Below are 26,755 nucleotides of genomic sequence, written 5' to 3'. Positions count from 1 at the left end.
AAAAATGCATAGAAAAAATGGAAGAAGCCAGGTGCAGTGGCTCACGTCTGTAATCCCAGCAATTTGGGAGGCTGAGGTGGGCAGATCACTTGAGGCCAGAAGTAGGAGACCAGCCTGGCCAACATGGCGAAACCCCATCTCTACTAAAAACACAAAAATTAGCTAGGTGTGGTGGGACATGCCTGTAATCCCAGCCTGAAGCACAAGAATCGCTTGAACCCAGGAGGCGGGGGTTGCAGTAAGCTGAGATCGCACCACTGCACTCCAGCCTGGGCAACTGAGCAAGACTCTCTCAAAAAAAAAAAAAAAAAGGGGGGGGAAGAAAATAAAATAAATGTTGTTATATTTGGGGGTGTAATACTAGGCAATTCTTTATTTCATTTTGATCATCTACATTTTCTACTTCTTCCCTTTTTAAATCAATTGTTATTTTTATCAAAACATTATACACACATACATACAAGAATATGTAAAAAAAGCAATATCCTAGCCATGGCAGGCCACCTACATCAACCATTTTCATCTCTTCTAGCTATTCATTCTGGTGTTTACCCCAACCATTCTAAAAACTGTTTACTTTCATACTAGGGTGTTAATGCATCATGTTCAAAATGTACAATGAGGGGCTAGGCACAGAGACTCATGCCTGTAATCCCAACACTTTGGGAGGCTGAGGTGGGAGGATCACTTGAGCCTAGGAGTTCGAGACCAGAAAGCAAGACCTTTATCTCTACAAAAAAAAAAAAAAAATACAAAAAAAGGCCGAGTGTAGTGGCTCACACCTGTAATCCCAGCACTTTGAGAGGCCGAGGCAGGCAGATCACGAGGTCAGGAGTTCAAGACCAGCCTGGCCAACATGGTGAAACCCCATCTCTACTAATAATACAAAAATTAGCCAGGCGCGGTGGCGCATGCCTGTAATCCCAGCTACTCGGGAGGCTGAGGCAGGAGAATTGCTTGAACCTGGGAGGTAGTGGTTGCAGTGAGCCAAGATCGCACCATTGCATTCCAGCCTGGGAGACAGAGCAAGACTCCGTCTAAAAAAAAAAAAAAAAAAAAAGAAAAAAGAAAAAAAAGAAGGTAGGGGGAAACTTAGCACATTAAATAGAGATGTGGATGATCCAGAGGCTGGGCTCGGTGGCTCACGCATGTAATCCCAACACTTTGGGAGGCCAAGGCGAGCAGATCACCTGAGGTTGGGAGTTTGAGACTAGCCTGACCAACATGAAGAAACCCCCGTCTCTACTAAAAATACAAAATTAGCTGGGCTTGGTGGCACATACCTGTAATCCCAGATACTCGGGAGGCTGAGGTGGAAGAATTGCTTGAACCTGGGAGGCGGAGGTTGCAGTGGGCCAAGATCGCACCATTGCACTCCAGCCTGGGCAACAAGGGTGAAACTCCGTCTCAAAAAAAAAAAAAAGAAAAGAAAAATTAGCTGGGTGTGATGGTGCATGCCTGCAGTCCCAGCTCCTTGGAGGCTGAGGCAGGAGAATCACTTGAACCCAGGAGGCAGAGGCTGCAGTGAGCTATGATTACCCCACTGCATTCTAGCCCAGGTGCCAGAGCAAGACTGTGTCTCAAAAAATAAATACAATTGTGATGAGGAATCCAGCTCTCTTGTACCATTTTCTATTTTCTCCCTACAATTAACCTGTTTTTCCTGCATACTTTTTAAAAACGTTTCAAGTTTAATATTCTTCACACTTGATCTTAGCCAAAAGGCTGAGAAGCGATCAAGTTTCATATTCTTATAAATGCACAGTTAATCTCTGAAAAGACAGACAAGAAACTGGGGAAGAGGAACCAGGAGTCAAGGTGGAAGAAAAATATTTTCTGATATACATACTTCACGTTTTTACAGTTTTTACTATATGCAAGTATCACCTGTTCAAAACTAAACTGTTTCGGTTTATTTTTTTAAGTCCATGCTAATGGCCAGAACACTATTGTTCTAGCATTCCAATGAAGCACGGTGTACTCAATCAATGTAATTAATCAATTTCCACAAAAGGAAATATGAACATTTTCTCAGAGACACTTAGAAATATTTGCTGTTCTTTCAGTAATGGAGTGATGTGAGCACATGGGTAATCTGAAACCTACTTTGACACATTTACAGGTAAGGAAACTGAGGCACAGAGAAGCTAAGCGACATGCTCATGGCTGCTTATCTACTGGCTGGCAGAGTAGCACTATTAGAACTCTGGCCTCCTAAATTCTAGTTTTCAAGATGGTGGCTTTTTAAAAGACAAAATGGGTCTTTTTATTCTGAAGGCTGAATTGAAGAAGTGGAGTGGGAGATGATAGAAGTAGGAAAACCAGCTTCTAAGACACAATTATGTCAACCAGAAGATAAACAGTGAGGAACTCAGTTAAGACTCAATTTTCCAACTTTCTGCACTAAAAATATCACCTACAGTACTGGTTAGGACAATAGATTCTGGGCCCTAATTCAGAACTTCTGAGGAAGGGGTTGTAGGATTCTACAATGTATATAGCTCCACAATCCCTTACTCAAAATCCTTGGGGATCAGATGTGTTTCAGGATTCAGAATGGGTGTGATTTTGAAAAGGTTAATACTTGCATGTACCCTATGTTACATATACTCTTAGCAGGGTTTATGGCAATATCCCAATATCAAACACATTAAGATTTTGGCAGCAAAACAAAAATTCACACTGAAGTAAATAAAAACTAAAAAAAAAAACAAAACAAAAAACCCCGCAGTTCACGTCTATTTTGTTGAGGAAAAAAAATTTCCATTTTCAAAAGGGCTCAGTTATAGAGTTGACAGAAGTTACCTAATAAGACATTTAATGAGATAACTGCTATTTAAAAGAAAAATGCCCACCGGGTGCAATGGCTTATGCCCATAATCCCAGCACTTTGGGAGGTTAAGGTGGGAGGACTGCTTGAGCCCAGGAGTTCGAGTTCAGCCTGGGCAACAGAGTGAGATCCCTATCTCTAAAAAAATAATAATAAAATTTAAAAATTAAGAAAAAAAAAAGTGCCAGGCAAGGCAACATAGCAAGACCCTGTCTCTTAAAAAAAAATAAAAATTAATTAGCTGAGTGTGGTGGCACACACCTGTAGTCCCAACTACTTAAGAAGCTGAGGTAGAAGGATTGCTGGAGCCCAGGAGGTTGAGGCTGTAGTGAGCTGTGACAGCACCACTGCATTCTAGCGTGGGCAACAGTGTGAGATCTTGTCTCAAAAAATAATAATAAAATAAAAATGAACAAGTTAAAATATATAATTTCCTATGTCCTTGCAAGGAGGTCACTATCCCAGCCATAATTATCCTTCTCCTTTTTCTCAGACATATAACACTTTTATTATGGAATTATTATGGTGAAATGTAGCTAATCATCAAGATCATCTTCCTCATTTTTATTAGAGAAAGAGGTTAAAAGTTCCTGATTATGTATAACTGGTATGTTCCTTAAAAGGTACCTATTTGTATACTGCTAAGTCAATCTGCAAGCCAAAACCTAGACAGAAGCACACTATTTGCTAAAACAAACATTCTATCTGAGCAAAAGTTTGAAAAGCGTCATACTCTTCTCCCTTTCTTTTTACCCCTCTTTTCCAGCCAAGAGTCTTTACTCAAAAGTCAAACATATTGCCTCCCTAGCCCCTACTTTCTTTATCACTATGTCTGAATGCTTAGGAATGTATATAATCGGAAAAAAAGTGTTGCCTCTTTCTGTATTGGCAGAAATAAGGTGGCAGCTACCTAACCTCACATCATCTGACCACATCAAGCTAACTATTAATAAAGACATTGCAACATATGTAGAATAATAACCACAGAATTGAATAGCCTTATTATTTTTTTCTAAGAAATGACCAGAACAATATTTCTTCAATGCTCAAGGTGAAACTAGAAAAGAATGATAACAAAGTTCTATATAATATCTCTCAGCAGCTGTGATATAGGGATTTGTGTTTACTATTCTTTTTTTTCTTTTTAGGAAGTATTGTGTAGAGCCTTCCCCCAAACTCCTGTGACTAGAATAAGCCACAAGACAATTTATAATCCACTCTAAGTAATATATAATAAGAAATTAAGAAAAAACCTAACAGAAAATTCAGCAAGATAAAAGTTGATAATAATTTTAAATACTATAATTTAATGGGCTACAATCTAGAAGCTACATCCTGTGTATTTACTGATCACAATGATCAAATACACCATTGTGCTTCCTATTCTTGTAAGAGATATTTGAAGTTCAACATATAAGATATGTTCATAGAAATCAGAAGCAAAAATGTGTCTTAGAGCTACAAAATAGCAGTTGGCCTAAGTCTTAAATTCCATTTATCTTAAGGCCTCAAATTAAGGGACTCATTAATCCATAATCACAATTCTCCTGCTTTCTAACTCACGAAAGGAGAAATTAGAAGCTAGGTATTACAGAAGATATACTGATAGCAGCTAGAAGTGAAATTGACGGTGCTGAAAAAATTGAAATATCTTCAAATGGACACTATTATTGTGACCCAATAAAATTCATGCAAGTCCTGGAATGAATCTTAAATGATAATTTTTTAAATCCCTAATAGTCTAAATAAGCATACCATCATTAAAACAACTTTCAATTTAAAAATCTGTTAAATCTTTTAAAATCTGACAAGTGAAAACATATTTAACATATACAAACACATGTACAGCAGCTTCCCTCATAATAGCCTCAAACTGGAAATAACTCAAATGCCCATCAACAGATGAATTCAGGCTCACTGGAACATTTTGGATTTTGGATATTTCAGATTTGGGATGTTCAACCGGTAAAATGCAAATAGAAGTATTCCAAAATAAAAAAAACAGTCCAAAATACTTCTGGCCCCAAGCATTTCAGATAACGGATACTCAACCTGTACATAAATCGTAGTATTTCCATAAAATGGACTGCTACTCAGGAATACAAAGGAATTAACTATTGACACATGCAACATAGGTGAATTTCCAAAATATGCTGTCCTGGCCAGGAGTGGTGGCTCATGCCTATACTCCCAGCACTTTGCGAGGCCAAGGAGGGCAGATCACTTGAGGCCAGGAGTTTGAGACCAGCCTGGCCAACATGGCGAAACTCCGTCTCTACCAAAAATACAAAATTTAGCCAGGCATGGTGGCACGTGCCTGTGGTCCCAGCTGCTCGGGAGGCTGAGGTGGGAGGATGACTTGAACCTGGGAGGCAGAGACTGCAGTGAGCTGAGATCACACCACTGCATTCCAGCCTGGGTAACAGAGCAAGACTCTTGTCTCCAAAAAAAAAAAAAACCAGGAAACAAAAAAAACAAAATATGCTGTTCTAGCCAAAATGAGTTAAAGAGACCAAATTTACCTTCTTGCCTGAAATAACTAAAATGCTGGACAAAATATATGAAACAAGGGTTTTCAGACATTGGATACATGACTTTGTTCAGGTAGTAAGGACTGTGATTACTTAGAAAGGGGAAACAAAGAAGGTGAGACCTACAACTGCCTCAACTTATAGATTGGAGAATTTCCAGATCACAGGGCAAAGGAGAAATGCAGACAGAGCCTAGCAGTCTCCCTGACTTGAGGATAAAGAACTGGGGAGTTCAGCCAGGCACAGTGGCTCACGCCTGTAATCCCACCTCTTAGTGAGGCAAAGGCAGGAGGATAGCTTGAGCCCAGGAGTTCAAGACCTGCCTGGGCAATATAGCAAGATCCCCGTTCTCCACGGAAAAAGAAAAAAACAAAGACACACACACACACAAAAGAACTGGGAGTTCAGGGAGGCAAAAGCAATGATCAGTGCATGCATGTGAGGGGACTCCTGAGGATGGAAAAACAACCATCTAAAAGCAGCGGATGGAACAATTCTCACAGCTCTCATGGCGTAAGAATAGTTCGTTTCCACCAGACAGAGTGGAAATCTTCACGCGGCTTTGGATTAGAGTACTCAGAAAGGTATTATTCACTTGTAGTGCAAAATTGGCCATAGACTAAAGGCTGCTCTGGATCCATCTAACAAAGCTTCACAAGAGCTTGAGAAGACCAAACTGTTTCCAACTAACTTGCCTATAACCCAGAATAAAGCTCAAGAATATTTATGCAAATACAAAAATATCCAGCACCCAAAAAGGTAAAATTCACAAAGTCTGGCAACCAATAGAAAACCACCAGACATGCAAAGAGGCAAGAAAATATGACCTATAATGAGAAAAATCAATAAACAGAAACAGACCCAGAAATGGCAGAAATTATAGGATTAGTAGAAAGGGATATTTGCTGGGCGAGGTGGCTTATGCCTGTAATCCCAGCACTTTAGGAGGCTGAGGCAGGCAGATCACATGATCAGGAGTTCTAGACTGGCCTGGCCAACATGGTAAAACCCCATCTCTACTAAAAATACAAAAATTAGCCGGGCGTGGTGGCGCATGCCTGTAGTCCTAGCTAATCAGGAGGCTGAGGCAGGAGAACTGTTTGAACCCAGGAGGTGGAGGTTGCAGTGAGCCGAAATCACACCATTGCATTCAAGCCTGGGTGACAGAGCAAGACTCCGTCTCAATTAAAAAAAAAAAAAAAAAAAGGTGGAGGAAAAGTTAGCATTAAGTAGAGATGTGGATGATAGAAAAAATATCTAGAGGCCAGGTGCGGTGGCTCACACCTGTCATCCCAGCACTTTGGGAAGCCGAGGCAGGCAGATAGCCTGAGGTTGGGAATTTGAGGCCAGCCTGACAAACATGGAGAAACTCTGTCTCTACTAAAAATACAAAATTAGCGGGGCGTGGTGGCGCATGCCTGTAATCCCAGCTACTCGGGAGGCTGAGGTAGGAGAATCACTTGAACGGAGGTTGGCGGAAGGTTGCAGTAAGCCGAGATCACGCCATTGCATGTACTCCTACCTGGGCAACAACAGCGAAACTCTGTCTCAAAAAAAAAAAAAAAAAAAAAAATCCAAGACCTAAGTCAAACTTCTAGAGACAAAAAATAACAATGTCTGAAATAAACACCAGACAGGTGAAAATAACAGCTGACTAGGCACCTCAGAAGAAAAGTTTAGCAAACTTGAAGTCATAACAATAGAAATTATCTCAAATGAAAAAGCAAATAGGAAAAAAAAAAAAAAAAAAAAAGACTGAGCCAGGCGTGGTGGCATGCACTTGTAGTCCCAGCTACTCAGCAAGAGGCTGTAGTGGGAGGATCACTTGAGCCTATGAGTTTGAGACCAGCCTGGGCAACATAGCAAGACTCCATCTCAATAACAATAATAATAATAATAATTTTTTTTTGAGATGGAGTTTTGCTCTTGTTGCCTAGGGTGGAGTGCAATGGTGTGATCCCAGCTCACTGCAACCTCCACCTCCCGGGTTCAAGCAATTCTCCTGCCTCAGCCTCCCAAGTAGCTAGGATTACAGGCATAATAGATACTTATATTTTATACTTATTAAGATCATGCCACTGCACTCCAGCCTGGGCAACAAAGCAAGACTCCGTTTCAAGAAAAAAAAAATGTAAATGATCTAAATACTATACTTAGAAGTTAAATATTGTCCACTTGGATAAATAAAACAATGTTCAATTATATGCTGCCTACAAAAAATGCACTTTAAATATAAAGACACAAATATTGTGAAAGAAAAAAAGAGAAAAACACATATCATGCTTACATTAATCAAAAGAAAATTGAAGAAAAAAAAAAGCAAGCTGGAGTGATTGCATTAATATCATACAAAGTAGATTTTGGCCGGGCACAGTGGCTCAAGCCTGTAATCCCAGCACATTGGGAGGCCGAGGTGGGCGGATCATGAGGTCAAGAGGTCAAAGACCATCCTGGCCAACATGGTGAAACCCCATCTTCACTAAAAATACAAAAATTAGCTGGGCGTGGTGGCGTGCGGCTGTAGTCCCAGCTACTTGGGAGGCTGAGGCAGGAGAATCGCTTGAACCCGAGAGGTGGAGGTGGCAGTGAGCTGAGATCGTGCCACTGCACTCCAGCCTGGAGACACAGTGAGACTCTGTCTCAATAACAATAATAATAGTAATAACAATAATAGGGAGGTAAGTTCATCATGAGGATGTAAAAATTCTAAACATTTATGCAACTAATAACCCGGCTAATTTTTTCAAAAATTTTTGGCTGGGTGCAGTGGCTCACACCTGTAATCCCAGCACTTTGGGAGGCCGAGGTAGGCGGATCGCCTGAGATCAGGAGTTTGAGACCAGCCTGGCCAACATGGTGAAACCCCATCTCTACTAAAAATACAAAAATTAGCTGGGCTTGGTGGCGGGCACCTGTAATCCCAGCTACTCGGGAGGCTGAGGCAGGAGAATCACTTGAACCCAGGAGGCTCACTGCAACAGTGAGCCAAGATCGCATGCACCACTGCACTCCAGCCTGGGCAGCAAGAGCGAAACTCCGTCTCATAAAAAAAAAAAAAAAAATTTTAGAGATGAGGTCTTGCTATGTTGCCCAGGCTGGTTTCAAACTCCTGGGCTCAACAATCCTCGTGCCTCAGCCTCCTGAGCAGCTGAGATTACAGACACAAGCAACAGTGCCCAGTTTATAAACATATTTATACCAATATATTACACAACTTTACATATTAGACAACTTTGATGAAGTAAATCAATTCCTTGATACCAACTACCAAAATTCACTCAAGAAGAAATAGACAACCTGAATAGACCCACACATAATTTGAATTTATGGATTTAAAATCTTCCCACAAAGAAAACTCCAGGCTCAGATGGTATTCACTGGCAAATTCTACCAGACATTTAAGGAAAACAATTCTAACAATTCTACACACGAACTCTTCCAGAAAATTGCAGAAAAGTGAATACTCCCCAACTTACTCTATTTATCTAGTAAACCAATTTTAAGCCAGTTTTAAGTAAGGTTCCACAACAGGCCCAAGCTTTGAAAGCTGTACTAGTACCTGGGATTACAGTAGTACCCACATGACTCAGAAGATTTCATGATGACTGGTGTGTCTGTAATGGATACGGATGCTATATGGAGCCTTCGGCAGTCCTTTATAAGTAAATGACAGCCAAGACCTTTGGGATTGGGGACAAAGCTATACTGTCCTTTGGAGAATTATTCTCCTCTTGAGTAACAGCTTTTAGTTTGCTACTGAGTTCTTATAGAGACTAAAAACTTGACCATGGGCCAAGTTACCATGTGACCTGAACTCCCTGACATGCACTGGATGCCTGGACGCTGTCAGATTCACCAAGCCATAAAATAGGGCATGCATAGCAGTAAGTACTCCATCATTAAGTGTAAGTGGTATACAGAAGACTGGGCTCAAGCATGTCCTGAAGACACAAGTAAATATGAGCAAGTGACTCAGATACCCATGGCTCCTAACGATGCTACCCTGCTTCCTCTCTCATCTTGCATTTACTGCCTCATGAGGAGCTCCCTGTGACAGCTGACTAAGGAAGACTTTAGGCCTGATTTGTGATGGTTCAACATAAACCCTCTAGCACTAACTGAAAGCAGACAGCTATAGCATTACAATCTCATGCAGGGTTGATCATGAAGGATTGTAAGGAAGAGAAATCCTCCCAATGGGCAGCTTCAAGCAATTCAGCAGTTGTTCATTTTGCCTGGATGGAGAGATGACTACAGATGTAGATTTACATTGATTCAAAAATGACTAGCAGTTTGGCTGGATGGACAGCGACTTGGAAGGGACATCACTGGAAAGTTGAGACAAGAAGTCTGAGGAAGAGATATGTGGATGGAGCACTCCAAATATGTATATAGAATATGAAGATAATTGTGTGCCATATAAATGCTCATCACAGAATTACCTCAGCAGAAGCTCTTAACAATCAGGTGAACAAAAATGACTTCTTCTGTGGATGTCAGTCAACCTATTTCCCCAGCCACCTGTCTTAGCCAACAGACTCATGACCCAAGTGGCTGCAGCAGCCAAGATAAAGGTTAGCAACATGGACTTCCACTCACCAAGACCTATTAGGTTCTAGCCAACACTGAATGACTAGCCTGCCAACCGCAAAAAACCAACACTGCCGCCAATCCTGATGGCACGCTGATCATACTGGATTATTTCAATCATGAAAGGAACAGCAATTTCTTCTTGCTAGACTAACTAGACTCTGGATATAGATTGGTCTTCCTTGTCCTTAGTATTTCTGTCAAAAAGCACCATCCATGATCTTACAGAATGCCTTATTCCTCATTGTGGTATCCCATACAACATTGCTTCTGACCGGGGGGCCTTATTTTATAGCAACTAAAACACAGCAGTGGGCAAGCAGTCATGGAATTCACTAGTCTTACTATGTCCTTCATCACCTTGAAGTAGCTGGCCTGAAATAACAGAATAGTAGGCCAGTTTTCGATTTATTGTCTCTCAAATCCAAATCCACCCTCCTTCCTTGTGTTACTCAAGCTGAATCCTATAAACACAAATCCTCCGCCAGCTAGCTTAATGTTAGGTTTAATTAATAAAGGGTATTGAAAGGCCACTGCAAAGCAACAGAGGGCTTCCCCTCCTGGTTTCAACATGATTTTATTCCACCTGGTACCCAGTGGGTCTGTGTGTTGGAAGCCTGGTACTGCTCACCTCAGGGACCATCAAGGTTGACTCCAGCCCACACTCACTCTCTGCCAAATTTCTTAACCTTCCAGTAATTCACGACTATAAACCAGCTCCAGGTCAGTACTCTGGCAAATGGTATTGCCATGATAGGTTGCATGTTCCTGTGGCAGCCAAACCCTCACCAAAAGGTCTGAATCTCAGGCTTGGGAGGGGTTTGGGGTAAAGTGCTTTCTTAGTTCTTTCTTTGTTCACTCCTCCTCATCCTGGAGGATAGTAGCTGTTTTCTGCATATGCTACTTCTGGAGTCTTTTTTTTTTTTTTTCTTTTTAAAGAGAAAGGGTCTCATTCTGTTGCCCAGGCTGGAGTACAGCAGCATGATCATAGCTCACTGCAGGCTCAAACTTCTGGGCTCAAGTGATTCTCCCACCTCAGCCTACCGAGTAGCTAGGACTACAGGTGAGTACCACCACACCTGGCTAATATTTTAATTTCTTGTAGAGATGGGGTCTCACTATATTGCCCAGGCTGGTCTTGAACTCCTGGCCTCAAGTGATCCTCCTGTCCAGGCTTCCCAAAGTGCTGGGATTATAGGCATGAGCCACTGAGCCCAGCCAAGAGTCCTCTTTTATCCCTTTTAGTAGTTTAGCATCTTTTAGTAGTTAACAGTTACTTATATTAATTTTTCCCTATTCAATTACTGCTACAGTTACTGTCTTCTGCGTGACAGAAATGGCCTTTTCAGAATGCAGTTATGGCACCAACTAGGTGGCAACACTTTGTGGGGCTGGGGTAATGTCTAATGTCCTCCAGTATGTTGTATATGATCTGAACTGACAACCAACATTTGGTGCTGTTTTTTCTATAGCTAGGATTCACTAGTCCAGGAATTAAAGGATACGAATGGATGTGACTCCTCTCATTATTACCCCTAATGATCTGGTAGCGAAATTTCTGCTTCCAGACCAGGCGCAGTGGCTCACACCTGTAATCCCAGCACTTTGGGAGGCTGAGGCAGGTGGATTACCTGAGGTCATGAGTTCGAGACTAGCCTGGTCAACATGGTGAAACCCCGTCTCTACTAAAAATACAAAAATTAGCCAGGCGTGGTGGTGTGCACCTGTAGTCCCAGCTACTCAGGAGACTGAGGCAGGAGAATTGCTTGAACCCAGGAGGCAGAAGTTGCAGTGGGCCGAGATCGCACCACTGCACCCCAGCCTGGGCAAGCGAGGGAGATTCTGTCAAAAAAAAAAAAATTATGCTTCCCATCCTTACAACTTTTAAATCTGCTGATTTAAAGGTTTTATTTATTTATTTATTTTGAGATGGAGTCTCGCTCTTGTCACCCAGGCTGGAGTGCAGTGGCACAATCTCAGCTCACTGCAACCTCTGCTTCCTGGGTTCATGCAATTCTCCTGCCTCTACTGAGTAGCTGGGAATACAGGTGCCCGACACAATGTCCAAAAGTTTTTTTTATTTTTAGTGGAGACAGGGTTTCACCTTGTTGGCTAGGCTGGTCTCGAACTCCTGACCTCAGGTGATCCACCCGCCTCAGCCTCCCAAAGTACTAGGATTACAGGCGTGAGCCACTGTACCTGGCCCGATTTAAAGGTTTTAATTCACAAAGGTTTTAATCCATCCATCAGGGGACATAATGGTTCCATTAAACTGAATGTTAAGACTGCTACTTGGTCACTTCTGGCTCCTCATTCTAGAGAACCAAAATGCAGCAGGGTTATAATTGGCTAGGGTGATTGATCCTGACCATCAGAGAGAAATAGGGTTGCTACTACACCATGAGGGAAGCAAATGTAACTGGAATATAGAGGATCTCTGGGACCTCTCAGTACTCCCATCTAAAAGTCAGTGAAAACTCCAACAACCCAATTCAGGTAGGACTTCTTATGACAACCCTTCAATAAAGAAGGGTAGGTCACCCCATCAGGCAAGAAATTATGACCAATTTAGGTTCTTGCTGAGAGCAGAGAAAGAAAACAGCTATGATCATGTGACCAATTACAGAAACAAAGGATAGTTATAACAGAAACATAACTTTTGTTTTATCTTTATTCGAAAGCTAATATGATAAAAACAGGTGTGTATAGATGCCAAGTTGACAAAGGGTAGAATCTAACAGTTTTGTACTTTATCAACTTGGTTAAGCTAGAAGTAGGTTTCCCCAAATCCCCTTCCCTGTATGGTTCTGGGTTAGAGTTGGCCAAAAAGAAATCTGCCCAAGATTTGGAAGGTGAAAGTGCAGTAGCTGCAATTATGCAGAAGGTCACTATAGTTAGAGATGGTAAGACAGACACTGAGGGGCTAGCAGAATTCAGCTCTTCTGGCTGACTCAGAGACTAGATCGACAGTCAATGGTCTCCCACGGATCTTTCCATCTGCTCTCCTTTGCAGTCTCACTCCAGCAGCTGGATGTGGAATCCTGTCCCAGACTCCAAGGCAAGCTTAGATCGGTCCACCCAAACCAGTGTTTCAGAAGAGCTGCTTAGTGACATTCCTCTGGATCTCTAACCCACTTTTAGACTCTTCCTTATCCAGCTTCTCCTACAATTGTATGAGACTTTTTGTTTGTTTGTTTGAGATGGAGTCTTGCTCTGTCGCCAGCCTGGAGTGCAGTGGTGCAATCTCGGCTCACTGTGACCTCTGCCTCCCAGGTTCAAGCAATTCTCCTGCCTCAGCCTCCCGAGTAGCTGGGACTACAGGCATGTGCCACCAGGCCCAGCTAATTTTTGTATTTTTAGTAGAGAAAGGGTTTCACCATGTTGGCCAGGATGGTCTCGATCTCTTGGCCTCATGATCCACCCACCTCGGCCTCCCAAAGTGCTGGGATTACAGGCGTGAACCACCGCGCCCGGCTGAGGTTTTAGTACTATAATAAATCCATTATTCAATAATATTCATAGTAGTTCTTCTTCCCAGACTAAACCCTGACTGATAAACCATGTGTTTTGGACAAAATTTTGGACAAAATTTTCCAGTTAAGGGATAGACACCTTAAGTGTTTGGATTCTACATCTTACTTTCTTCCTTGAGCAGAAAAGATAACCCTTCTGAAGAAGAGTTAAAACCACAGTTTCTCCTAAGGGGAGCTCATCTTTACTGTTATAGGCTTGTGCCATCTGGCTGTGGAAAAGAATAATCATCCTTGTCTTTATGTCATTTGTGGAGAGAATGTTATGAAAAAAATAACAGATGTAAAATATCAAGCAATGGTAGCAAGAAAATATCTTTGTTACTATGGTACTGTATTCTGGATTTTGCTCAGTTACATGGAATAAAGAATAATTTCTGGCTGTTCAAAAGAATATACCAGCCGGGCATAGTGGCTCACATCTGTAATCCCAGAACTTTCGGAGGCCAAGGCTGGTGAATCACTTGAGGTCAGGAGTTCAAGACCAGCCTGGCCAACATGGTGAAACCCCGTCTTTACTAAAAAAATACAAAAAATTAGCCAGGCATGGTGGCACACGCCTGTAATCCCAGTTACTCAGGAGAATGAGGCAAGATAATTGCTTGAACTCAGGAGGCAGAGGTTGCAGTGAGATGGCACCACTGTACTTCAGCCTGGGTGACAGAGTGAGACTCTGTCTCAAAAAAAAAAAAAAAAAAAAGAATATACCTGTTGATGTTAATTGCAGTTTACAATAAAATTTTACTTGTGATTTTCTTGTGTATGTAATGGGGACTGATATCAATATTTCTACACTGAAACTTGGCAATTCATTAATAAATGTAGATACCCTGCCAGTAATAAAGATTTTCCTGATCCTAAATAAGACCAGATTACTTTTCCATAATCAAAAAAAGTAGTGGCTTTATCCTCTGTGTTGGATACACCTCCTATTTGCTTCACATTTATTCATATTAGGTCTATGTCTAAGAAAAATTTCCTAGGTTTCTGTATGTTTCACTAGAGGGACAACTCATTAAAAAAAAAAAAAAGTATCAAAGATACCTAGGCAACAGGGCAAAATCTCAACTCTACAAAAAGTACAAAAATTAACCAGGCATGAAATGGAGTCTCACTATGGTACCCAGTGTACACCTGTAGTCCCAGCTACTCAGGAGGCTGAGGTGGGAGGATAGCTTGGACCCAGGAGGTTGAGGCTGCAGTGAGCTGTAATCGCATCACTGGACTCCAGCCTAGGTGACAGAGCAAGACCTTATCTCAGAAAAAAAAAAAAAAAAAAAATGAAAAGAAAAGAAAAAGCTATCTAGAAATTGTTAAGATATCACTGCAATAACAGTTAAGAGTTGGGTGATACTAAGAGATGGGAAGATATAAAAAGAATGAAGGATCCTATTAAGTCTCAAGGACTTTACATTTAGGCAGGAAGGTATACAGATAATTAAAACCCAGAGAAATGCAAATTCAATCAAGCAATATAAGTGGCCTGCGGGGAGCTAAGCACACATATATGGGAGTCTGCTTAGTCCCTTCAGGGCTCAGACAGGGATCTAGTCGCATCCTGGCCAATAAAAAAATCTCAGCAAGCAGAGAAGTCAATTCTAAAAATTACATGTGACATACGTGTAACATAAAAATAATTTGGCATAACATACTTATTTTATTAGTGAGTAAATATCTTTTTTTTTTTAAAGAGATGGGGCCTCACTATGTTAACCAGGCTAGACTAGAACTCCTTGAAGCAATCATCCTGCCTCAGCCTCCCTGAGCAGCTGGTACTACAGGTGCGCCACCGCACCTAGCTATCATTTTTAACCCCAGAATGATTTATAATTAAAAATAGAATGTTTAAGCGAAAGCGTGCATAGTGTTAATATTCTTATGTTAAGAACTCTGTTCGTATTTGTTTTTGTTTTTGGTATTGTTTTGTTCTTTGAGATGGAGTCTCGCTCTGTCACCCAGACTGGAGTGCAGTGGTGTGATCTTGGCTCACTGCAACCACCATCTCCTGGGTTCAAGCGATTCTTCTGCCTCAGCCTCCCAAGTAGCTGGGATTACAGGTGCACACCACCACACCCCACTAATTTTTGTATTTTTAGTAGAGACGGGGCTTCACTATGTTGGCCAGACTGGTTTCGAACTCCTGACCTCAAGTGATCTGCCGGCCTCAGCCTCCCAAAGTGCTGGGATTACAAGCGTGAGCCACTGCACCTGGCCTTTCCTGTTCATTTTTTTGAGACAGGGTCTCACACTGTCACCCAGGCTTGAGTGCAGTGGCACAATCTTGGTTCACCGCAACCTCCGCCTTCCAGGTTCAAGTGATTCTTGTGCCTCAGCCACCTGAGTAGCTGGGATTACAGGCGTGTGCCACCACACCTGGCTAATTTTTGTATTTTTAGTAGAAATGGGGTTTCGCTATGTTGCCCAGGCTGGTCTCAAACTCCTGGGCTCAAGCGATTCATCCACCTCGGCCTCCACCATTACAGGTGTGAGCCACTGCACCCAGCTATATGTGGTATTTTAACTTTTGTAAAATTTAAGAGATTTGGCCTAGTGAAGTAATAAGTCAGCCTTAAAAATTCAGTTTAAAATGTGTAATCAGTTGTTTTAGATTTATTATTTGAATCAGAAAGTTTACTATTTATACAGTGCTGAAACATTTTAAGAGAACTTAAGAAGTCTCAGATCTATAAAAATTATATAAGTAGTCCATGTTTGTTGAATAATCGAAGTTCTTTAAAATAATTTTTTAATTTATAAAGTTTAATCATTTTAAGATGTTTAACTTTGAAATTAAACCAAACATAGGCTCTTAAAGTGATTGTTGGCTGAGTGCAGTGGCTCACACCTGTAATCCCAACACTTTGGGAGGCCAAGGCAGGCGGATCACTTGAGGTCAGGAGTTCGAGACCAGGCTGGCCAACATGGTGAAACCTCGTCTCTACTAAAAAAAATACAAAAATTAGCCAGGAGTGGTGGTGCACACCTATAATCCCAGCTACTCTGGAGGCTGTGGCAGGGGAATTGTGTGAACCTAGGAGGTGGAGGTTGCAGTGAGCCGAGATGGTACCACCACACTCCAGCCTGGGCGACAGAGCAAGATTCTATCTCAAAAAAAAAAAGTGATTGTTAAAATTTGCTACACTTTAAATAGGATAAGATTTGTAAACAAATTCTAAAAGTTTAAGAAGGAATTTAGTTTTAAAATTTTAGGTTTTATAAATTATTATTAGAACTAAAGATAACTCTAAATAGGCTTTTCTGCACACAAAAACCACCTCAATGTGCATTGAAAAACACTCATATCTTTGGGAGGCCGAGGTGGGCGGATCACAAGGTCAGGAGATCAAGACCATCCTGGCTAACACAGTGAAACCCCGTCTCTACTAAAAATACAAAACATTAGCGCGTGATCACACGCACCTATAGTCCCAGCTACTTGGGAAGCTGAGGCAGGAGAATCACTTGAACCCGGGGGAGCGGAGGTTCCAGTGAGCCAAGGTCGAGCCATTGCACTCTAGCCTGCGAAACAGAGCGAGACTCCGTCTCAAAAAAAAAAAAAATGCTCATATTAAGGCTGGGCGCAGTGACTCACACCTATAATCAATCCCAGCTCTTTGGGAGGCTGAGGTGGGCAGATGGCTGAGCTCAGGAGTTCACAACCAGCCTGGGCAACCTGGTGAAACCCAGACTCTACAAAAAACACAAAAATTAGCCAGGTGTGGTGTCGCTGGCCCGTAGTCCCAGCTACTCCAGAAGCTGAGGTGGGAGAATCCCTTGATCCCGGAAGGAGGAGGTTGCAGGGAGCCAAGATCCTGCCACTGTACTCCAGCCTGGTCAACAGAGTGAGACCCTGTCTCAAAACAAACAAACAAACAAAAATTTAAAAAAAAAAAAAAACCTCTCATACTAATCAGTGGTGTGCTGGAACAAGCTTCCTGAATTTTCAGCAATTCTGCAAGCTGGTTGTTAAACACAGTGCTGTTAAAAAACTAGAATAACCAATTATATTAAAGGCCAGGCACAGTGGCTCATGCCTGTAACCCCAGCACTTTAGGAGGCTGAGGTGATCAGATCACTTGAGGTCAGGAGTTCAAGACAAGCCTGGCCAACATGGTGAAACCCCCATCTCTACTAAAAATACAAAAATTAGCCAGACATGGTGGCGCACACCTGTAATCCCAGCTACTTGGTTGCGGTGAGCTGAGATCACGTCATTGCACTCCAGCCTGGGTAACAGAATAGAGTGAGACTCTATCTCAAAAAAAAAAAAAAAAAAAAAAAAAAAGAAGTCAAACTCCAAACAAAGGTAAGAATACAAATAAAATAGTATATGACTATTAGCTAAAAGGACCTTAAAGATCACCTAATATTCTAGGGTGGTACCCAGAGACTAAGAAAGAATACAAGCAGCACTGTTAAAAATCAATTAATTTAAACAACTTGGCTGGGTGTGGTGGCTCTCATCTGTAATTCCAGCAGTTTGAGGATCCGAGGTGGGAGGATCACTCGAGCACAGGAATTTGAGACCAGCTTGGGCAGAATAGCAAGACTCCATCTCTACAAAAAATACAAAAATTAGCCAGGCATGGTGGCATACATCCATAGTCCCAACTACTCAGGAGGCTAAGGTGGGAGGATTGCCTGAGCCCAGGAGTTCAAGGCTGCAGTAAGCTGTGATTATGCTACTGCACTCCAGCCTGGGCAACAGAGAGAGACCTTGTCTTAAAAAAAAAAAAAAAAATTCTAAGAAACCCACATACCTCTACCTCTATTACAAAGCCCAGAATCCAGTACACTGACAACATGAAATACTGGGGAGGATGTGGAGCAACAGGAACTCTCATTCATTGCTGGTGGAAGGCAAAACAGTACAGCCATTCTGAAAGTGTTTTACCGTTTCTTACAAAACTAAAACATACTATTTTCTTTCTTTTTTTTTTTTTTTTTTGAGACAGAGCCTTGCTCTGTCGCCCAGGCTGGAGTGCAGTGGTGCGATCTGGGCTCACTGCAACCTCTGCCTCCCAGGTTGAAGCAATTCTCCTGCCTCAGCCTCCTGAGTGGCTGGGATTACAGGTGCACACCACCATGCTCGGCTAATTTTTGTATTTTTAGTAGAGACAGGGTTTCACCATGTTGGCCAGGCTGGTCTTGAACTCCTGAGCTCAGGCAATCCACCTGCTCGGCTTCCCAAAGTGCTGGGATTACAGGCATGAGCCACTGCGTCCAGCCTAAAAACTGATTAAAACTCCAAAGAATACATACTCTATGATTCCATTTATATAAAATGCATACGTCTCTATACTGACAAAAAGCACATTAGAGGTGGGACAGAAGGGGTCTTGTAGGTGATATACATGTTCTATATCTTGATTGTGATCAGTACACATAAGTATAAAAACTTATCAGCCGGGCACAGTGGCTCACGCCTGTAATCCTAGCATTTTGGGAGGCCGAGGCAGGCGGATCATGAGGTCAGGAGATCGAGACCACGGTGAAACCCCATCTCTACTAAAAATACAAAAAATTAGCCAGGTGCAGTGGCGGGCGCCTGTAGTCCCAGCTACTCGGGAGGCTGAGGCAGGAGAATGGCTTGAACCTGGGAGGTGGAACTTGCAGTGAGCCGAGATTGCACTACTGCACTCCAGCCTGGGTGACTGGGTGACAGAGTGAGACTCCGTCTCAAAAAAAAAAAAAAAAAAAAAAAACTTATCAAACAGTACACTTTAAATGGATGGAGTTCATTTACTAAAGTATTCCTCTGTAGATCTGATAAGGAAAAAAAAAAAAACTCAAAGTAATCAGACACAACATATATGTAATATGTAATTAGGTATAAGCAGAGAAGTTATGCAAATAATAGCAACTTTTAGAGGAATAAAACAAAATTCTAGTTTCCCTCTTTCGTTTGATTCTCAGTATCTACATGTATTGTCAATTCTTTCTCCTAGATATTATGTACAGATAAAGACCTCATTTCATAACTCTCCCTCACCCCATCATATCCAATCCCTCCTATCCATTCCTAACAACCTCTGGGAGGCCAGGGAGGATAATTTTACCATTTCAACTCCCACTAACCCTGAATGTCCTAGATGCAATGAATTCTGAACCACAATCACTCCATATTAGAGAAACACAGGGCAGAGTAGCCTACTCATTGTATCTTCATGTTTCTGTTCTTTCTTCCTGTCCATTTTGTTAGAGCAGGAAAAGTACCTTATATATCTCTATGCTTTAGAGCCTATCTAGCAGGTTTGCAAGTGCTGAGTTAATTCCTTCCCTTTTGATTATTGGAATGCTAACCAACCCAGGTTAAAGATGAAGCTATTAAGAAGGTCTTTCAAGATCCAGCTTAAATGCTAGTTTCTCCTTGAAGCTGTTCGTAATGCCCTGACTGGAATCTCTCAAAATTTTCCTACCACTGCTAGAACAGGTCATATCCTTCTTTATCCAAGTGTTCAGGCTTTAAAGTAAGACCTGAGATCAAATCCACATCCTGCCATATACCTTTTTTTTTTTTTTTTTGAGACGGAGTCTCACTCTGTCGCCAGGCTGGACTGCAGTGGCACGATCTCAGCTCACTGCAATCTCCACCTCCCAGGCGATTCTCCTGCCTCAGCCTCCTGAGTAGCTGGGACTACAGGCGTGCGCCACCAGGCCCAGCTAATATCTGTATTTTTAGTAGAGAGGGGGTTTCACCATGTTGGCCAGGATGGTCTTAATCTCTTGACCTTGTGATCCACCCGCCTCAGCCTCCCAAAGTGCTGGGATTACAGGCGTGAGCCACCGCACCCAGTCTACCTTCTATCTTAAGCAAATCACTAAAGCTCTCTAACAATGACATCGACCACAGCACAGCCAATACTCACCATGTGCCAGACACTCTTCTGAGAGCTTTATATGAATTAACTCATTTAATCTTCATAGCGACCCTACGTTTGCACAACATAGTGAATGCAACTAATGTCAGTGAAGTATACACTTAAAACCGGTTCAAGTGTAATATTTTATGTTGCATATCTTTTTACAACAATAAAAGTAAACATAGGCACAGACAGGTTAAGTAATCTGCTCAAAGTCACACAGCCAGTAACTAGCAGAGCTACTTCAAACCTCTGAAATCTAGCTTTAGAGTCCATACTCTTAACTTCTATACTGTATTGCTTCTCACAAAGTCTCATTTTCTTCATGTTTAATAAGAACAACATTACCTACCTTACAGATGTATAAAGTGCTTCACACATGGCAAGAGCTCAAAAAAGTTATTGTTTTGCCTTAGTCCTTTTCTACACATTTAGGCTCCTTGAAGGCCGAGTCTTTCTTAACTATCTTTGCATTTCTCTCATTGTACCTAGCATAGAGTACAATAAATATCAGACTCAAAATAAATACTTTCCTCAGAGAAATATCTGTGGCATCTAGAAATCCAAATATGGATTAAAAAAAGACAACACTATGCAGGTAAAAATTTGAAGTGCTGTCATAAAGACATAAAGTAACGTTTGCGCAATTTTTATAGAATGCTCAATTCTGACTGACAGGATTGACACTGAGCTAGCTAAGGCCTGAAGGGGAGTAAGGAAAGGTTGTGTATCTACTTCCCTAAGTGGCAGTTATAAGTACCAAAAATGCAATTCCAAGGGAAAAAAAACACTTAATGGTGACATCAGGATAATTATAACAGTAAAATACTGTTTAAAACAAACAAACAAAAAGTCCGATGCAGCAAAACTAGGCTCTACAGACACACTAGGCGCAAAAGATAAAACAGAGCAACCTTTTCTAAGGACTAAATAATTACAACAATATTCTCAGTACTATTTGGCATACGATCTAGAAGATCAAAGTAGAGTAAAGTGTAAGGACAAAATCAGGAGACCTACATTTCCAGATCCCCGTGGCACTGATATTGGACTGTAAAACCATAGATTCCGAGGGCTGCCACCTTAGTGCTAAGCGGACGCAAGGGCAAGTAGTGTAACTGTTCCAACTCGGAGCCCAGAGTGGTCCAAGTCAAAGTCGGTGCAGCCCGCTACGGTTCAGCTCTACTAAAGGGTTGCAAGGAGCTGAAAGCAGCAAAACGGCTTTTGTGGGGCCTACAATCGCCTTCCTGAGCGCCCCAGAAACCGGCTAAACCTCGTCTCTCCCGAAACCACCTGGAGTCGCTCCGACTGGAGAAATCAAGAGTCCGCCGCCTTAAAATGACTAAAACAATAAGCAACCACAACCACAACTCCCACCTCAAGCGCGTACGGTTTCCATTTGCTCCCCTGCCTCAGTGGGAGGAATGGAACATGAAGACACCGCTTCCCGCCCCGCCCCAGGTAGGCCCTGAATCAGTTCGGGGTTAAAAATAATGAGGCGGACAAGGCGGCCTCTGGCCACAGTCGCCAAAGAAAGGGAATGACCCGGGTATCAGACCAGCTCAGATCCTCACACCAGGACCCTGGGGTCCGCCGGGCCCCGCAGCAGCAGCCTCGAAGGAACAAGAAGAGCCAGGAAAAAAAGAGGACGGCCAAGCTCACCTGCCGCTTGTTCATCCGCCGCACATCGTCCAAAAAGTCTAGAGACAGCATGGCGGGGACGGCAAGCAGGACACCGGCAGGGGAAAGGGCGCGATGACCAGCGGGCGGAACTACTGGAGCTCGGGTCTGGCTCACACTGGACAGGACCCCGCAGTGCTTGCACTTCCGCTTCCGGGGCGGGAGCTGGCAGGGTCGGGCAAGATCCCCGCCCCCCGCGCCCCTTAGCTGCGGAGAGCTGACAGACTCACCACCTTGCTAGTCCAGTCTCAGGGCTTGGCCTCGCCGTGGGAGGGTTCTCACCCTCTGGCTCTCGCCTGCCAAAAACCGACTGGACGCCACTTCCCGCGCTCGGCCCCGCGGCCCCTCTCCGAGGCGGCGACCTAGGCTTAGATGAGGAGGCTGTTCTGCCACCTTCGGAAGGCGGGCCTCTGTGCCCGCCCGGCCAATCGCGAGCAACCTCTCCGGTGTGGGCGGGTAGAAGCGGTTCCGCGTCCCGGCTTGGGTATGGGTGTGGCAGTGGATGTGTCGTCTGACCGTAGGTTCTCTGGTCGAGCAAGTCTGCGCTATGGGAAGCTGAGGAGGTGCTTTCTTTCTTTCTGTCTCTGTCTCTCTTTCTTTACGTCTCTGTTGAGGTGCTTGCTTGCTTGCTTGCTGTCTGGCTCTTTCTCTCTCTTTTTCTTTCTCTTTCTCTCTTTCCTTTCTTTCTCACTGTGTCGCCCAGGCTGGAGTGCAGTGGCGCAATCTCAGCTCACGGCAACCTTCGTCTCGCAGGTTCAGGCGATTCTCCTGCCTCAGGCTCCCGAGTAGCTGGGACTACAGGCGCGCGCCACCAAACCTGGCTAATTTTTGTATTTTTAGTAGAGACAGGGTTTCACTATGTTGGCCAGGCTGGTCTCGAACTCTTGAGCTCAGGTGATCCGCCCGCCTTGGCGTCCCAAAGTGCTGGGATTACAGTCGTGAGCCACCGCGCCCGGCCGTGCTTTTCGCTTAAGGTTGGACCGTGTGAGAGACCTTCAAAGCACTGCCTGAGCCTGCCAGGAGTTTACAGTCCAATTGGAGAGAAAACAGCCCGGGACAATTAGAAAACATCCAAATGGTGCAACAGCGTGATGAGACCACCAGTGGTGTGGGTCGTTAGGAAGTGGCTTCCTTTCTGACCTTGACTGCTGACAGGATTTGACATGGTCTCCTTGAATTCTACTGCCTGGTTTTCTTAACTTGGACACCTTGATGTGACTATCTTTTCGCTACCTTTTGCTTTGACTGGCCAAAGCTCCTAATACCCACTTCAGTCAACAAAGACTAAAGCTGGATTACTTGGTATCATTTCTCTCTTTTTTTTTTTTAAATAATCCTTCTCTCCCATTAGGGAAAGATGAATGAAGGATATACTGGAACTCTTTGCAGTATCCTCGAAATTCTTTAAATGGAAAGTCATTCCAAAATAAAAACTTGAATTTATTGGAGGATGGCTGTAATAAAAAAGACAAATAATAATAAGTTTAGGGGAGGATGTGAAGAAATTGGAACCCTCATATACTGCTGGTGGGAATGTAAAATGGTGCAGCCACTTTGGGAAATAGCTGCAGTTGCTCAGAAGGTTAAAGATGGGCCGTCTGCAGTGGCTCATGCCTGTAATCCCAGCACTTTAAGAGGCTGAGGCAGGCAGATCACCTGAGGTCAGGAGTTCCAGACTAGCCTGGCCAATATGGTGAAAACCCGTCTTTACTAAAAATACAAAAATTAGGCGGGTGTGGTGGTGGGCACCTGTAATCTCAGCTACTGGGGAGGCTGAGGCAGGAGAATCGCTTGAACCCAGGAGGCAGAGGTTGCGGTGAGCTGAGATCATGCCACTGCACTCTAACCTGGGCGACAAAGTGAGACCCTATCTCAAAACACACAAACAAAAAAAGGTTAAAGATGGAATCACCATATTAACCAGCAATTCCACTGCTAGGTATATACCCAAGAAAATTGAAAACGTTTGTCCACACAAAAACTTGTACATGAATGTTCACAGCAGCATTATTCATAATAGCTAAAAAGTGGAAATAACTGAAATGTTTATCAACTAATGAAGGGATAAATAAATGTGGTATATTGGAATAATGTACTAATAATTCCTCTGGTACAATGGAATATTATTTGGCAACAAAAGGAAATACTACAACATGAATGACCCTTGAAACAGATTTAGTGAAAGGATCCAGTCACAAAAGACAAAGTATTGCATGATTCCATTTAGGTGAAATATCTAGAATAGACAAATCCACAGAGATGGAAATCAGTGGTTGCCTAGGGCTGGGAGAGTGGGGGAAAATGGGGAGTGGCTGCTAATGGGTATGGAGTTTCTTTTAGGGGACGCTAGTTCTACAACTATGTGAATATACTCAAAACCATTAAATTGTACACTTTACATTGGTGAATTGTACGGTATGTGTATTATATCACAATAAAGCTATTACGAGAAAGGAAAAGAAACCACTGGTGTCTGGCTCACTGTTAAATTCCTAGTGGTGAACACAGCCTAGCACATGTTATACCCAATAAATACTTGTTGAATTTAAAAGTGTGTGTGTGTGTGTGTGTATTTTTGTTACCTACAAAAACTGCTGCCTGTAGGCACCCCACCCACACTTACTGAGTTGAAAAAAAATTCCTAATGTATTCAATTTAGGAAGACTTGTGGAAGAAAATACATGTGAACTCCATGAGGACAGGGACATTGTCTTTGTCCACCCCTTTATCTCCAGCTCCCATAAGAGTACCAGACATGTAGCAGACACTCCATAAGTATTTGTTAATAAATGTTAAATATGGGTTCTAGTCTAAATTCTGGCTAGTAGAACCCTTGGCCTATGCCTATTAATGTTGAATTCAAATCTAAAAGTGAGCGCCAGCAACTATTTAAATGAGTATCAATCTTGTAATGTGTAGAAAAGAGCCCTAAGAGAGGTGTAAAGTCCTGTGGAGTTTCAGATGTGGCAAAAGTCAGTTCAGTTGGGGAGGCTTGTGGGAAGCTTAAAAAGGGTGTCAGGCCAGGCACGGTGGCACACGCCTGTAATCCCAGCACTTTGAGAGGCCAAGGGGGAAAGATCCCTTGGGCCCAGGAGTTCAAGACCAGCCTGGGCAACAAAGTGAGACCTCCGCTCTACTAAAACTAAAAATTAGGCCAGGCACGGTGGCTCATGTCTGTAATCCCAGCACTTTGGGAGGCGGAGGCAGATGGATCACCTGAAGTTGAGTTTGAGACAAGCCTGGCCAACATAGTGAAACCTGTCTCTACTAAAAATACAAAACTTAGCCAGGCATGGTAGCAGGTGCCTGTAGTCCCAGCTACTCGGAGGCTGAGGCAGGAAAATCGCTTGAACCCGGGGGGCAGAGGCTGCAGTGAGCCAAGATCACACCATTGCACTCAGCCTGAGCAATGGAGTGAGACTCTGTCTGGAAAAAAAAAAAAAGAATGCATGAGAAAGGAACAGGACCAGGGGAGAGTGATATAAACTAGAAGGATCTGCAAAGGCTTAATGAGGTTTCTTGTACTGCTCGGTGTCTCTTATGAAAATATTTAGGATATTTCATAATATCCTAAATATTTAGGACAGGTGATCCCAGACTTGATATAGATGTAAAGCCTAAGGAATTCAATTTTCCAAATGTGGGACTCTGACATGCTATTTTCTCTGCCGACTGGGATGGCAGTCTTTCTGACACATAAGTCTTTTGGGCCCTGTCAATCACAATGTTATGTCTGGCATTTTCCTTTATAGAGAGCCTGCTGGCCCCCCTGAGGGAAGGGTTAAGTTAGACCCACTTGGCTTTGAATCACAGATCAATTGCCAGCTGTTTGATCTTGGACCAATTAGTTAACTCTTTTTCCAAAAAAATTTATTTAATTTAATGTTTCTAGAGACAGAGTCTCACTCTGTCACCCAGGCTGGAGTTCAGTGATGTGATCACCCTTCACTGCAGCCTAGACCCCCCCAGGCTCAAGCAATCCTCCCACTCAGCCTCCCAAGTAGCTGGGACTGCAGGCACATGCCACCATGCCCAGCTCAGTTAGCAATTTTTTAATCTCTAGTTTTCTGGTGTGTAAAGTAGGAATAGAAAAGAATTTATGTCATTTGAGGATTTAACAAAATAATACATGTAAATAAGGCTATTGGGGGCTGGGCATGGTGGCTTACGCCTGTAATCCCAATACTTTGAGAGGCCAAGGTGGGCAGATCACTCGAGCCCAGGAGTTCGAGACCAACCTGGGCAACATAGTGGAAGCCTCATCTCTACAGAAAATTTTAAAAATTAGCCAGGTGTGGAGACACATGCCTGTAGTTCCAGCTACTCGGGAGGCTGAGTTAGGAGGATCGATTGAGTCCTGAAGGTTGATCCCTTAGTGAGCCATAATTGTGCTACTGCACTCCAGTCTCGGCAACAAAGAGAGACTCTATCTCAAAAAATAAATAAATAAAAGAAAGAAAGAAAGCTGTTGTCACAATGGATGACAAATGGTAAGTGGACAAAGAATTTAATAATTATTGAAAACAAGAAGCGGGTTCAAACTGATACACAAATTCTAGGCTAGGAAGGTCTGTCATTATGGTTGAGCCCTGGTTAACCACTTCTGTATAAATCAATGGTCTCTACCAGCAGAAGCAAAGTGACGTCATGTGGGGTTTTTTGTTGTTGTTGTTGTTGCCCAGGCTGGAGTGGAGTGCAATGGTGTAATCTCGGCTCACCACAACCTCTGCC

General features: G+C 42.8%; 1 protein-coding gene across 6 annotated transcripts in view; it reads right to left on the bottom strand.

Annotated features, from left to right (window-relative positions):
• The window catches only part of SEC11A (SEC11 homolog A, signal peptidase complex subunit), a 77,106-nt gene that overhangs the window by 23,230 nt on the left and 27,121 nt on the right, over positions 1–26,755 (bottom strand). The window contains exons 1-2 of one of the 6 annotated variants that reach the window (XM_054531230.2): positions 22,007–22,428; positions 1,284–1,406 (exon numbers count right to left, since the gene is read on the bottom strand). In XM_054531230.2, the coding sequence (XP_054387205.1) occupies positions 1,284–1,406; positions 22,007–22,057 (174 nt within the window). In that variant the 5' untranslated portion in view covers positions 22,058–22,428. 6 annotated transcript variants of the gene reach the window in all.

This window comes from Pongo abelii, chromosome 16, assembly GCF_028885655.2.
Source record: "Pongo abelii isolate AG06213 chromosome 16, NHGRI_mPonAbe1-v2.0_pri, whole genome shotgun sequence".
NCBI lineage: Eukaryota > Metazoa > Chordata > Mammalia > Primates > Hominidae > Pongo > Pongo abelii.
Note: the sequence above shows the minus strand (reverse complement) of the source record. Positions and strands in the feature narration are given on the sequence as shown.